The 14,870-nt window shown below is 55.5% G+C and overlaps 1 protein-coding gene across 1 annotated transcript in view; it reads right to left on the bottom strand.

The window, feature by feature from the left end:
• Positions 1-6,696: 6,696 nt before the first annotated feature.
• The window catches only part of GTF3C1 (general transcription factor IIIC subunit 1), a gene marked incomplete at its 5' end in the record, with an annotated part of 54,782 nt that continues 46,608 nt past the window's right edge, over positions 6,697-14,870 (bottom strand). The window contains 9 exons of the mRNA XM_084251052.1: positions 6,697-6,927; positions 7,744-7,936; positions 8,066-8,117; positions 8,803-9,346; positions 9,480-9,757; positions 10,557-10,816; positions 11,428-11,715; positions 12,954-13,126; positions 14,513-14,606. Of these exons, the coding sequence (XP_084107178.1) occupies positions 6,715-6,927; positions 7,744-7,936; positions 8,066-8,117; positions 8,803-9,346; positions 9,480-9,757; positions 10,557-10,816; positions 11,428-11,715; positions 12,954-13,126; positions 14,513-14,606 (2,095 nt within the window). The 3' untranslated portion in view covers positions 6,697-6,714. The remainder of the gene's footprint in view (positions 6,928-7,743; positions 7,937-8,065; positions 8,118-8,802; positions 9,347-9,479; positions 9,758-10,556; positions 10,817-11,427; positions 11,716-12,953; positions 13,127-14,512; positions 14,607-14,870) is intronic.

The following is a 14,870-nucleotide window of genomic DNA, read 5'->3' as shown; positions in this document are numbered from 1 at the left end:
CAGCCCCTGCACCCGTGTGCAGAGCTCTGGAGGTGCTAGAGAGAACCAAGACTATAGCCCCCTGGACTTTTGAGGTACATGGTACGGAAACCACTGTGCCATTCACCCAACATTTCTAGCCTTACCCTGCCTCTGTGTGTCGCTGGGCAGTAAAGCCAAGACCGGCTGGCGAGCCGCCCGCAGTGGTAGGCCTCACCACCTCGCCCACCCTCCTAGCCCAAGTCCCTCTCTGCCTAGTCATGTTGTTGCTCAAATGCCACCTTCTCAGGGGGACCTGCTCCGCCCTTTGTTCAGGGCCACAGCGGGCAGCTGACCTCCTCTTGTCTCTTTCAATCACAGTTATTATGCGCTTCACACACCTTCCCTGGTGTGTGGTGTTTGCCGTCCACCCACTAGCACAGTAAGTCCATCCACTTTATTCCCCGCCTCATCTCAGAGCAGCAAATGCCTGGGCCTGCCGGCCTGACCGCAGGACCAAGCTGCAGGGAAGCAACGGACAAGGCAGTGGGGGGGGCGGGGGAGGGCGGGACCAAGTCCAGGAGAAACCATCTGCCTGAGGGGGACATGCAGATGGAGCTGGGGGTCTGCCTGGAAGTCTTAAGTGGCGTAAGCGACGCCCCCGGCCCCATGGCTCACACCAAGGGGTAGTGGGGGCCTCCTGCAAAATGGCCACCAATTTGAGGGTTTATTTTAAAAATTGATGGCCCCAGAGAAGAAACCTTTGTGTTCTGCTACATAGGGGTCCCCCAAAGCAGACCCCACCCCTGAAAGTGGGTCTTTCCCACTGAAGGCAGGGCTCCAAGGCCCGAGCTAGAATCCCAGCAGACCCAGTGATCAGCTTCCAAGCCGCAGCGTTTATCTTCCTTCCTGTGTGGTTTCCTCCAACCTGAGATGCGCGCGCTGATGGGACAACTCCTTGGGCGCCTGTGAGAACGGAGTTAATGTGCTTACAGTGCTAAACGCAGCATCTGGCACACTGACCAGCAGCCAGAAAATGTGGTTTTGTCATCATTTCTATGGACAAGTCACTCCCACCCCAGAAAACGTTTGCTGGTCTCAACCTTGACAAGAAACAGACATCAGGAGACCGAGGTGAACCAGCAGGGAACGAAGCTGCTGGGCTGCTGGTGCCACCTTCTGGTGTCGGCTGGATCTGGGCAAGTGTGGGCTAAGGGAGGGAGGGGCCCCTACTCTGCCGTCCAGGATGCTGTCAGGAGGCTTATGCACAACTGTCACAGTGACGCTGTGTGGTGGGAATATGGTGATGAGGACACGGGTGGACTGGCAGGTTCTTTTCAATTTAACAAGGGCTGACTTCTCCTTGAGTGGGTGGACCTGACTCAGGCACTGGGCGGTGCCGGGAGATCACACACATGTGCACACACGTACGAACACGCACACCACACACACATCCACATATATGCCACACACACACATACTACATATGCACACATCTGGAAACCCCTGGCAGAGTGGACCAAGGCGCTGAGGGCGGGCCGTGAGGGGCAGAGGACAGACATCATTCTGAAGTGAGGCTGGATGGGAGGACGGGGAACTGGGAGGCAGCTGGCAGTAACAGGCTGAACAAGCTCTCAGGAAGGAAGAGGCAGAGCCCCAGAGGGCGTTGTGGGGTCCCATGGGGGAAACAGGAGGCAATTTCAGCGTGGTGAGCAGAAAAGGGGATGACCCAGGACACCAGTGCTGGAGGCTTCACCTGGTTAGGAGGCAGCTCTCTGTGTGCTGACATGGGTGTCTTGGGGGTGCCCCTAGGGGTTCAGCGCATGCTATATTAATAGGACCTCTTATATAAAATTGCATCACAGGTTTACATTTTCTGGTGGGGTGCATAAAATGTAAGCCAGTGCAAAAAAAAATCTGGGAGCTGAAGGAAACTGCAGGCTTCAGTCACAGCTGCAGTGTTTTAAGTGCTGAGAAAGGAACGAGTTAACTACGACTCAGGCGGTAAAAAGAATTAAGAGTGGAGGAACCAAATGAACATCGAGCCACACCCTTGTGCTAATTTAATTTGTTTAAAATCTTTCCTTCTAAGTGTGAATCCCTTTACACCCTGGGTAAGCACATGTTAGTCTTCTACAGTCCCTACCACCCCCTCAAATTTAACTCAAGACCCCTTCCTATCACTTGTTACTGCCTGGCCCCACAGGCATCTGTGCTCATAGTTTCTGGACTGTGGTGCGGTTCCTGAAGTCCTTGGTGCAGAGCTTTGAAGGGCAGAGTGCCCCTGAATGGATGGATAGATGGATGGATGCATAGATGAGTGGGTGCACGGATGAGTGAAGGATGGAAGGACGGATGGACAGACAGACCGGTAGATGGATGGGTGGGTAAAGGGCGAGAAGGGAGAACAGGACAGACATGCACAGACAAACCATGGGTTTGTCTGACATGGGTGTCTTGGGGGTATGCGGCCTGTGTGCATAGAAGCTCCATCTCTCCACTTAAGAACTGGGCATCCTATGTGCCATGTCTCACTGTAGGGTAAAGAAAATATCAGGCTTTTCTGCCCTTCTGCCATCAGGATAGATGATGGATCCTTGTCCTGAATGAATGCCTGATGGCGGGCACCTGGAATAGGGTGTGGGCATAGGTAGATGGGATTCAGCTGAGCTAAGACTGTGCTTTTTAAGGGCGGCGTCACGGGGGGACACCAGAAACAGCAGTAGAAGCAGCAGCAGCAGCAGCAGTAGAAGCCGAAGCCGAAAGAGAAGCCGAGAAGCAGCAGAACGAAGGCTAGAGAGCCCAGATAGAGTGAAGACTTGCTGGGGGCTGGGAGGCCTGCCAGCCTCCCAGCCCCCCAGCCAGCACCCCTGCCTGCCATATGCCTGGTGAACCCCAAATAAAAAACCTGCAAAACTACTGAGGACTCTGACTCCTCCTTTACCCGGTCTGCATGGGATCAGAAAACCTGCCCTGTGCCCAGTCCTGACCTTACACTCACCCACATGCCCAAACTGTCCTCAGCAAGGAGGCACAGACGTGAGCTGTGCTGACCTCCATTAGGCGCCTGCACTTGGTGTTCCTCAGCTCATCCTCCTGGGAGGGTGAGAATCTATCCCCATTTTTCAAACAAGATAACTAAGGCTCTGGGATGTAGGGTAAGTGAAAAGGTATCAGGCTTTTCTGCCCTCCTGCCATCACGATTGATGACGGAACCCTGCGGTCCTGAATGCAGGCCTGAGGGCGGGCACCTGGAGTAGGGTGTGGGCATATGTAGATGGGATTCACCTGGGCTAGGACTGGGCTTCTAAGGGTGGCGTCACGGAGACGCCAGCAGAAGTAGAACCGCGAGAGGAAAGAAAAGCAGAGAGACCACCAGGGAACGCCAGAGAGCCCAGACAAGAGTGGAGACTTGCTGGGGGCTGGGAGGCCTGCCAGCTGTGTACCTGGAAAATCCCAATAAAAGCCTGCAAAAGCCACTGAGGACTGTAGGACGCTCTTCTCCTTCACCCCATCTGCATAGAATCCTAGAGATCCTGCACTGTCCCCGTCCTGCCACCACATTTGGTGTAAGTCGGCAAGATGATCCACACAGACGGGTATGGAGCCCTCCAAAGACCTCTGGAGGGACTGACGAGTAGCTGACCGAAAGCCTGTGGCAACGCTGGAGGCGTCATGGCGGCACAGGAGGTGGACAAGGTCTGGGAGCTACAGGATGAGACCTCGCCTGGAAGAGGAGACGGCCTGGGAGGACCAGCCAAGACCCCCGAGGCAGAATCGTCAGGGACGAAAGGACCGCGATTCGGAGCTCACCAGTGCTGATGCAGGGAAACGGATGGACTTGAACTAATGGACTTGGACTGACAATCCCGCCAGAAGGCAGAGGACCTTGGCAAGTTAACGTTATATTTTGGGGGCCCTGGGGATGGATGGTATCATTTGTACACCCCAGGAGATGGGAATCTGGGGTGTAGGGTAAGGAAAAATGTTAGGATTTTCTGTCCTCCCGCCATCAGGATAGATGATGGATCCCTGTCCTGAATGCATGCCTGATGGCGGCACCTGGAATAGGGTGTGGGCCTAGGTAGATGGGATTCACCTGGGCTAAGACTGTGCTTTTAAGGGCGGCGTCACGGGGACGCCAGAAGCAGCAGAAGCCGAAAGAGAAGCCAAGAGAGAAGCAGAGAAGCAGAAGCAGAGAAGGCCAGAGAGCCCAGATAGAGTGAGGATTTGCTGAGGGCTGGGAGGACTGCCAGCCTCCCGGCCCCCCCGCACCCCTGCCTGCCATATGCCTGGTGAACCCCAATAAAAGACCTGCAAAAACCCACTAAGGACTCTGACTCCTTCACCCGGTCTGCTGGATCATAGAAAACCTGCTCAGTGTCCTTCCTGCCCTTACATGGGGGTAGCCAGTGGGCGTCACTGGCCAAAAGCAGCCTGTATACTGCCCAGCAGCCAGGCAGAGGAAAAGCCAACTGAGAAGGCAAAAGCTGGTGCTGAGATTTGGAAGCCATGAGCGGCTGTTACGCAGCTTAAATATGTTGAAGGCCAGTGAGTCTCTTAAAATCACCTGTGGGTGATGCCCTGTTCATTGTCGAGTGAGGGTGAGGAGCTGAGGAACCCGCCCGTGGGGGACGGGTGGGGAACGTGGCTTGTGGTGGAGCCCACAGCCTAAGAGGGGACCCAAGAGAGGCCGCATGTGGAGCTTGTATCCACGAATCCCCGACTCATGTGCTTGTGCAGTGGGTTGGCCTGAGTGCAGGGGTCTGCGAGTCTCATTGGCGGCTATGAAAGCCGAGTGTTGGAGCGACCACAGACAGAAACCCTGAGGATTGGGCGATTACCCCTAAAGTACAGAATCGCCAATCCCAGAGTGAGTGTATCCTGGGGGGTGGATGCGGTGTGTGGCTTGTGGCCGAGACCACAGCCGGAGAAGGCCAGGAAGCCTGACGGCTCCTGGCGTGTGATGGCAGATGTCTGAGTGGTTCCCCTCCCTCGCATGAGCACTGCCTTCAGCAGCAGAAGTGGTGGATCATCTGCTGGTGCCACTAATCTTGTCTTTTGCCACTAGGTTGGTGCCCTGCCTGGACTTATTTGTGTTCTGTTGTATTTTGTTGTTAGATTGTGATGTATACTATCTACTTTTATGGGCCGTGGCTGCAGTGTTCGTATTCGCCAAGAGAAACGTGTGTCTAACATATAAACTGTCCGCCAGAAAACCCTGAGGGGGTGGACTGTAGGTATGTAAAGTATCAGGCTTTTCTGCCCTCCTGCCATTAGGATGGATGGTGGATCCTTGTGGTCCTGATGGCGGGCACCTGGAGTAGGGTGTGGGCATATGTAGATGGGATGCACCTGGGCTAAGACTGGGCTTCTAAGGGCGGCGTCACGGAGACGCCAGCAGAAGCAGAACCACGAGAGGAAAGAGAAGCAGAGACCACCAGGCAATGCCGGAGAGCCCAGACAAGAGTGGAGACTTGCTGGGGGCTGGGAGGCCTGCCAGCCTCCCGCCCTGCCCCCCCAGCACCCCCGCCTGCTGTGTACCTGGCAAATCCCAATGAAAGCCTGCAAAAGCCACAGTAGGCTCCAGCACTCCTCCTTTACCCTGTCTGCTCAGGTCATAGAGAACCTGCACTGTGTGCCCTTCCTGCCCTTACAGATGTGAAAGTCAAGATGGATTCCCAAATCTGCTTGCCTTCCACCACACACTGCGTTCCCAGATAGAGGGTTTGCAACGACACTTGTTTATAAAGCAGATCACATTCATTTTCTACTTGATCTCAAAAAAATTCTCCCCAGGCCCTCCGAAGTCTTCCTGGGAACATCCATTCCTGCCAGTTCTGCAGCTAAAAGCAAGGAATCTCCCAGAGGAGCGAAGATTCCTTAAGAAACACAAAACTAAATGCGTTTTACTTCACTTTAATTAAAAAATAAATACATGCCAGGAGATTGTTTTTTTTTTAGTGAGGGGAAAGGTTGACAAAACAAAACCAACTAACTCTAAGCCTACAGGAACTCCTCGCTTCCAGCCAGCAGGTGCCTACTGGGGGGCTGCCAGGCGGAAAAAGGGCCTGCAGACTCCTCTTTGGGTGGCTCAGTTCTAGCCTGGGGTGAGCTTATCACTGAGGAAACCCTTGGCATCAGGGCACACCCCACTGTGACACCCCACCCACTAGGGCCCAGCCTCTCAGGGCACTTGGGCTTCTGGGGAGCACAGGGAGTCTGCCATGGTGGCTGTGGTTGGGAAGGTGAGGTATGCAAACCCCAGCACCCAGAGGTCCCTGCCCTGCTGGCAGACAATGAAGTACCGAGGTTCCTACACAAGGCTCCAGGGCTGGCCAGGCAGTTCTGCTCCCAAATGGCAGCCCCACATTGGGAGCCCTTGGAGGATAAGCCCAAGCTCAAACTCACCACAAGCCAAGTTCCACAGAGAACGCCAGGCAGCTCCACTGAGAACAGGTGACGAGGCTGAGCCCGGGAATGAGAGAAGAGCAGACTGACCTTGCAGTTGCTCTCCCCGACTCTAGGTTTGACAAAGGAGGGTCCCTAGGCCCAGGCCAGAAGCAGGCAGACGGGGGCTTCTCTTCCCCAGAGTTCCAGGCGGGAAACCACAGCAGGGACGGGAGGCTTGACACAGTCCTGTAAGCACCCAACCTCACCCGGCCCATGCACACGAGGGCACGAGCTCAGCCAGTGAAGCTGGCTCCCTCCTCAGGAGTCAGAGGCAGGAGAAGGGGCCTGGTGACCACCCGGGCCTCATAAGTGGACCCACTTGTTCCAGTTGACCTCGTGAGGGAACACACGGCCCAGCCGGATGGTGCAGTCCAGGGTAGGCTCGTAGAACACCGTGGCGCTCTCGTGCAGGCTGCAGGGCACATCTGTCCCCTCAAACTCCAGCTTGGAGAAGAGCGAGGCGGGCGCGGGCTTTCTCAGCAAGCGCTTTTTAATGCAGCCAAGGAACTGCAGGCCCTGGAGACACCACAGACAGGTTTAAAGGGGCATGTATGGTTCCTATTCTCTGTACCGGGAGCTGCTTCCTAGAACAGGGGACACCTGAACGTGGCCTCTAGGCAAGAGGAGAGAAGATGGTGACTGGCCTCTGTACGCTGGGACAGTGCAGTGCCAGGGCCATGGACTGGCTTCCCATGGGCCAAAGCTGGCTTCCAGATGGGGTTGTTTGACCAAACATGCCAACTTCCACACTGAACTTCAAGCCTCCAGCTCCTAGGAAGGAGCTGGGGTCCACGGGGACACTGAGCTGGGGGTGTGCGGGCCAACAATCCAGGCAAGCCAGGACAGCTGCCCTCGGGAGCCATGAGCTGGTCCCCAATTCCTCCACTACCCACAGGGCTCAGTGCTCACTGAATGGCTGCCCTTGTGGGCTCGGGAGCCCGAGTCTAGAGCAAGTGTCAGCATAAGGTCCTACAGACGCAGATACGAAGCCTGGGCAGCAGTAAGGAGCGTGCCGAGGGACAGCCAGGGGGCAAGAATTCCAGGGCAGGGGTTGGGAGGCTATAGGCTGAGAGAGAAATGTTGAGAACCAGGCCTGGGTGACCACAGTGCTAAAGGGCAGAGAGCCTGATGGAGGATGGACTGGTCAGCCTCTCCACAAGGCAGAGAAGGCAGAGAAGTTTAGTGGTAAGGGACAGCTGGTGCAGGGGACTCCTGAGGAGCCCGCTCTCTGCAAGGAAGAGATGAGCCAATCTCTGTATCTGCTGCCCTCTAGGCTGCACTCAGCAGAACCCACCCAGCACAGCAGGGAGCCAGGGAGCCTGGGGGACGCACCTGCAGCAGCTCGTGCACGGCAATGGGCTGCAGGACGCCCTGGTAGTGCTGCAGCAGGCAGCTCTCAGGGATGCCAGGCCTGGCCATGATGTGGTACAGCACCGCCTCCATCATGCCCTTGCACACCGGCGTGTTCAGGTGGCCATCCACGATGCGCCATGGGCGGCCGATGAAGGAGATGCTCTCGCAGTCCCTGTGGGGTGGGCAAACAGGCGTCCGGCTCAGGCTTCTCCAAAGGATGCCCATGAGCCCCGAGGACAGACTCCCCGGCCCTCACTGCCCCCAGCCCACCCCAGGCCTCCCGAGATGGGATCACACTCACTTTTCCAGCATTGCTTGGGACAGGCTGCCGGCCCCGGCGCTCTCCAGCACACCTACAGCAGGGCAGGATGTGAGACTCGCGGTGAGGGAGGCGTCTCCTCCTCTCACGCGGCCATACACGCTCTGGGCCTAGGGGCCAAGCGGTGGACCAGAGGACAGCAACCCCGACCCTCGCGGCCTCCCCCCTGCACGGTGGGGCCACAGAGGCCACTGATGAAACACAAGCAAAAAATTGGAAAGGACCTCATGAGCAAGTGTGGGGTGGGGGGGGTCTGGTTCCCAGGATGCTGAGGAGCCCCACACAGTGGGGGCAAGTGAGCACCTCATCTTACTTCCAGAAGCCCTGACCACAGAGCTGTGTGGGTAAAGTCCTTCGGCAAACCGCCCCAGAGCAACCACACTTTGGAGACTGAGTGAAGAGGCCTGAGAGTGCAGGTGAGTTGGCACTCCCCACCATTCCCTCAGAATACGACCCCGGATTTCTGCCCCTACTTCCTGACATGGGCTGCCTGAGTAAACCCAGCTTTCCAGAATAGCCTCTAGCGACTGCAGCCTTCTGCCCTCCACCGAGCATAACAGGCAAGACCTTTCCCCTCCAGGTTTAGGGAAGGAAAGCAGAAGTAAAGGCCCCTTTCCTGGCTAAAGCAGGTTCCCAGTTTGGGAGGACAGGGTGGGGTCAATCACTCAAGGAGAGATAATGGGTGGGGGGAAGGAAGCTGTGGAGACAGGGTTCTGTACCTCTGGGATCTTCAGAGCCCTCTGGAAGCTGGCCCTGACAGTTCAGGTGCTCGTGGGCTAGGGAGCTGGGTACCCCAACACCCTCTTGGTCCACCTGCCCAGCTTCTGGTGCTCCTTGGGGAGGGTCCCCTGTGCCCGCGTCTTCAGGAGCTACAGGCAGAGCAGGCAACTGGGTTTCTGCCCCCGCTTCTGCTCTGGGCTCAGGGTTGGGGGCGAAACGCACATCCTGGTACGTGGGCCTCTTTGCAGGGGGACTCTGGGTACTGTCAGGCTCTCCACTCTGACACGCCGGCTCAGTGCTGGCGCAGCTGGCACGCCTCTTGGTGCTCCTGGGACCCTGAGAAGGGGGTGTCTGCTTCTGAGAGGGGCCGCCCTCACTAGAAGACCCTTCTGCGGGTCTGGCCTGGGGGTCTTCTTTGTGAACGTCAACATCCTCCTCTTTTAGCCGTACTGAGTGCAGGAGCCAGGGCTGGGCATAGGCCATGGTCACCAGGCGAGCTGTGTTGCCGCCGACTTCCAGCACCTGGTGCTGCTCCAGGAGGTCCTAGGAAAAGCAGGGGGTACATGGGTCTGTGCAGGACCTAGGCGCACCAGGGCTGGCGTCCCCCACCTGATGAGAGTCACCTGTCCTGACAGACTAGTATTGGCTGCTTTCACTACCCGTGCGCAGGGCTCACCTGTATGTAGTCTGTGAAGGTTCTGGTGCGATCATCATCTGTCTTCTCAAAGGCAGAGAAGCGTCTGCTCAGCTCCACCTTGTCTACCCCGAAGCAACCTGTGTCCGCAATGGTCCCCTGGATCTCCAGGGCAGCAGATACGTCATCAGGTGTGTAGCCAGACAACTCCAGCTGGCAAACAAAGTCTTCCAGGCTGCAGGCGTCTTGGCTATTTATCAGCCTGGTGAACGTGTCAGGGAGGCAGGTGCTGCCCACAATAAGCTCTTCCAGAGAAGTGACTGCAGAGGTGAGGAAGAGGGTAGGGGTCAGTCCTGACAGAAGCCCCCTTCTCACACCAGAGCACAAGCGATACCGAGGCAGGAGATGTTGCAGCACCAAGTCACTGCTCCCCAAACAGTGACTGGCCTTCGGGGCGGGCGTATGGGACTCCCTGGGGCCGGTGGAATCCTGCTGCTGCAGCCTCGCACTGAAGAGCACAGGGGTGGCCTGAGAACCCCAGAGCTCCGGAGGGGGATCCTCAACTGCGGCTGCCGGGCGACCTGGTACCCATGCATCCAGTGCTCCTCAGACACTGAGGTACAGGGCCAGCTTTCCCGCTTTCCCTGTGGTTTCTGAGACCATGGCCTGAGGCAGTCACTGCTGCTGCCCGGCCAGCTTCCAGAAAGGGCACTGGTGTGCTTGTGAAGCTGCAGCAGCACTGCCCAGCTCACATGTGAGAACAGAGGTGAGTCAGACTGAGGCAGGAAAGGGCTGGGAGGGAGGGGAGCAGGGCAGGGCAGGGCAGGGCCCAATATTCTTATTAAACAGAAGGAAGAGAGACTGTCTAAAATCCAGGGTGCGGGAAACACGGTGCTACGAAATCTCAAGTCCCAAAGATAATCTACACAGCTGAGAAGTGTGGAAAGTGGAGCTAAAGGACATGAGAGAGAAGGGGCAAGCCAAGCGCTCATCTTCCACAGACAGTGTCAGCAGCTGATGCTTGACCATGTCACGGACATGTACCCTGGAGAGGTGTGGGCACCAAGAAAGGCTGGAGGGGAGCAGAAGGGCCTGGTGACAGGAGGGGGCAGCACTCACCAGCAGGCCCGATCTGGGTGGCCAAGGGGGTGCGGCGCAGCTGGAACTTCACCTGGCAGGAGTTCACCACGATGCTGTCATTGGGGTTGAGGTTGCGGATGCTGACGATGCCGGGGGCACAGTAGCCCCTCATCAGCAGGTAGTTAGTGTGGGAGGCCTGGGGAGCTTTCACCTCAATGTTCTGGCGCTTGCCCCCCGAGGCTTCATCCAAGTCTTCCTCTTCATCCTCTTCCTCTTCCAAGCCCCCATCCTTCCCTAAACTAGAAGAAGAAAAAAGACCTAGATGAGGAATACGAGCTTGTCTGCTACCCCGGCTACCCCTTCTGGGGCATACTTGTCCCTCCCACGGCAGCCTCTGGGTCCCCCTCAGCAACAGTCTGCGCCTCTGGTACCTGGCTGTGAATACCAGCCTGACTGCCTCTGGCTACTCACTCTCACCCATCTCCAGGCCCCCCTGTGCCCAACCTGTCCACACACCTGTGTCTCTGCAAGGGCTGCTCCTTCTACTTGGGAACCTTCCTAGTCTCTGCCCTTTTTTGCCCCTCTTTCCCCTAAATCCCACTTAACTCTTCTGAGCTCAAGGGCAATCCCACCTTCTGCACTGACCCATCCTTGCCACCCTGTACGGGGCCTTCCCTTTGGCACAGCCACATCAGCCTCTCCCATGGCTCCGGTGTGCAGTGGCAGCAACCAGTTGTAACTCCGGGCCCAGTTCCCACAGCTGAGGCCCCACCTGGGTGCTCTCAAGGTGCCTCATGCTGCTGACACAATGCACAGAAACTGCCAGGTTTGCTGTGTGAATAAGGACCAGATGGCACCACAGCCCCACCTGTGCCTTAGGCACAGAGCCCACCAGCACCTCAGCTCTTACCTCTTAATGACCTCATTCTCCACCAGTGAGCTGTCCACCACCACTATCTGCTCGGGGATCTTGACATCCACAGACACAAAGCCCAGTGAGAAAAGGGTCAGGGCGGCCACACAGTGTCCTCCCGGGTCATCCAGAGAAAACGCCACCATGCCACTTGTGGAGTCGTTACTCTCCTGGTCTTTGAAGGAAAAGTTATCAGGCTGGTCCACATGGTCGGCAGCCCAGATCCTATTAAAGAACTGGAACGATTCTGTGCAGACGGTGCTTGGAAATCGCCACGTGAAAATCCTACGGACGGAAAGAAGGTAAGGGCCTTGCTGGGGGCAGGACACGGAAAGCCTTCAGCTGCATGGGCTACAAGCATTTCAAAACATTCTGGTCAAAGCTAAACACACAGCTTCTTCCCAAAGGCCTTCTTTTTCATCTCAGACGATAATGTTGTACATCAATCTCTGGGTGCGTGTCCCTACTCCCTGGCCACTTTTAAGGAGGGTCTGTGTCTTTTCATCTAACCCAATGCCTGACCCTTGCAGGCACTCACTAAACACAGGCTGGGAAAGCTGAAGGTACTTTCTATAGTAATAATCCCTACACGAGGCAAGCCCTGAGCCCAGGTAGATCTGAGAGGACAAGGGTGTGTTCCATATCACCTCCATAAGGTGGCTGCGGAGGAAGCCTCTTTCCAACTGTGCCACTTCCATGATCCCGTATCAGTAGAGAGAGGGGCCTATGGGCTACAAGAGAGGAACCCAAAGGTCTTCCTGATCTGCTCGCCACTGCCCAGGGGTTCACAGATGTATTCAAGGAAGGGGCTCACGGTCAAATGGACTTTGTTAGACTTGAACCCTATCTTCTCCTTCCCAGGGCATGGTTCTTTTGACTATGTCAGTCACCATCCAGGAAGGCAAAGGAGCCTGAGGGTCACTCAGGATGGTCATCTAGGAAAAGAGTGAGTGTCTGGACTAATGGGCATAGAGATAAATAGAAGCAACAAAAGTCCTCATTCAGTTGTATGCAGATCTCAGCCTCAGTGCAGATCTGAGGACTGGCCGGCAAGGAGACAGCACGGAGAGGGGAAGCCAGTCTAGGCAGAGGGCTGTTAAGGGCCAGGAATTTTCTATCAGGCTTCCTCTGCATGTGGTTAAGGAGACCGGTGATGCAAATGCCAGCCATGTCGGCTGCCAGCGGCAGCGGTGCACCTTTGAGGAGGGGCCCAGGAAGAGGGTCCTCACCATTCCAAACCACCAGTCAGACTGCAGACTACATGATGGCTTTGAAAGGATGTGTGTGAGCCTGTGAGACTGGCTTGGGGCAGCTCTGAGTGTGAGGATTGGGGATGGGTGCTGTGTGGGGGTGCGCTTTGATCTGGACCACTTATTCAATTAGAAACTCATTTTACCCAATTTGATAGAAGAAATGGAAACAAACCACCTGCGAGAACTAGTAAATGTCCCTAAACCCAATATTACAAGTGTCTGGGATCTTGGCCTCCTCCGCCAGGCCGAGGGCCTAGAGCCCACACTTACCTGTAGTAGGTCTGGGACAGCTGGTAGGACATGGGCACGAAGGGCAAAGACCGGTTTTTCTTTGGGCCCAGCGTGTGGTTGACCCGGCGCCGGTTGACCAAGCTCCTTTTCTGGTATTCCATGAAGGCCTTGACAAGAATCTGCTCCTTGTACTCGCGGTAGATGCAGAACGTCTGCGACAGAGTAAGTCAAGCTGTGGTTAGAGCTCTCCTGCTGGCTGGAGGGGAAAGCTGACAAGTGGCTGCACAGAAGCTCTAACTAATCATCTACGGGGCTTAGGGAGGACGAGCGGTCACAAGGGGGCCAAGGGAGAGCCTGGAGGAAGCCACAGTCCTTACTCTCAACCATCATGTCACACCTTAGACAACTGTGAAGGCCAGACAAGTGGACAGAGGGAAGGCTCTGTGCCCCATACCACCTATCTGGGCACAAAGACAGTGGGAGTCAAGGCAGAGACTGCTGAGACCAAGCACGCACTAGGTCTCATGTCACCATTGTGATTAAATTGTTTAAATCAATATTCCCTGATGCTTTCCCCAATATACTGCCCCATGCAGCCATGTATGTCGCTTCCCACTAAGCCTGGAGGTGCTCTGCTTAAGCTGTGGACAAACCTGGCTGCTTATTCTCCATAGCTAGCTTCCCCCACCCCAACCCTTCCTCATGTCCCTTGGAACCAAGTAACAAGTGCCGCGTGGAGCGCCCACCCAGGTCTGCACCAGTGTCCAGTGTTTCCCCAAGGCGACTGCAATCTCTGGGGTTGAGCCTAGGTCCAGGTGCTAAAAGCTGCAAGCGGACTCCAAGGTACCCCGACATTTGGGACACCAGTTGTCTAAATTCACCAGTGGAATTAGAAATAGTATCAGCCCTTTGTTTTCTGATTTCTTCTCTTACCTTCCAAACTGGGCTGATTTAATAATGCAAGCCAGAGAGTCGAGGTCTAGGGTAAGATGATTAAATACAAGTATCAAGACATTCTACTGGGAGTATTTCCTGCCCACAAAAAGACAAGGGAAGCCCTAGCCTGGGGAGCAGGCCCCGTAGCTGCTCCTGGTGGGAGCCTGGTGGCCACACAGAACTGGGGAACAGCTGAGTAATCTTGGGCAGGTTTTTTTCTGAACCTCAGGTTTCCACACTTTAAGAGGACTAATATCCCACCCTCCCAGATTCAACATGGGGTTGAAAGAGCTATGTCTCCCTCTTTCATGCTATTTGCTCATGATAAGTTCTCAAGAAACAGACAAGACTCACTGCCCACTGAAAGGCAGCTTTCCCGTTCAGTCATCTCTAAAATATCCACACATGTTCAGGTTACAACATGGAAAGCCACAGAGAGCTCAACACGCAGCTCCTCTGTCCTATCTCATCTCCTCTTCTGTCTTAATTTTCTCCCTTTAACTTTAGGCGTAAAACTTCAGCACGGGGAGGATTCTGGAGGTCACTGGGTCCTGTGCCCACACTTCAAAGATGAAAGAAGTGAGGGCTGAAGTCTCGGGGGAAACTGGGTGCGTGGATGGTGCAGCTGAGAGGAGCACCGGCTCCAGTGCAGAGCGACCCACCTGGAATGACTGACAGGACTTCATCTGGCTGTCCGAGAGGGCCAGTGTGCTCTGGATCAGGTTCTGGAGCACCAGGAAGTAGATGTCATCCACGCTGAAAGAGGGGAGCAGAGCGACATGAGACCACAGGCCAGGGGATACCGCTGTTCACAGAGGACAGGATCGATTCTCATTAAAACAATTTAATCTCACAATGGTGACATCAATGCCAGTTACTAGTCATAAATCTAAACAAAATAAATGATGGTTTTTTTAAGCCTAACTGGTCAATTTTTATAGGAAAAAAGTTTTCATCTAGTGGGTAAAAGGTAACATAACCTTTTAATCCTGTGGACCTTAACCCTGTAAGGGTCCCCTG

Source organism: Talpa europaea, assembly GCF_964194135.1.
Source record: "Talpa europaea genome assembly, chromosome: 12".
In the NCBI taxonomy this organism is placed as follows: domain Eukaryota; kingdom Metazoa; phylum Chordata; class Mammalia; order Eulipotyphla; family Talpidae; genus Talpa; species Talpa europaea.
Note: the sequence above shows the minus strand (reverse complement) of the source record. Positions and strands in the feature narration are given on the sequence as shown.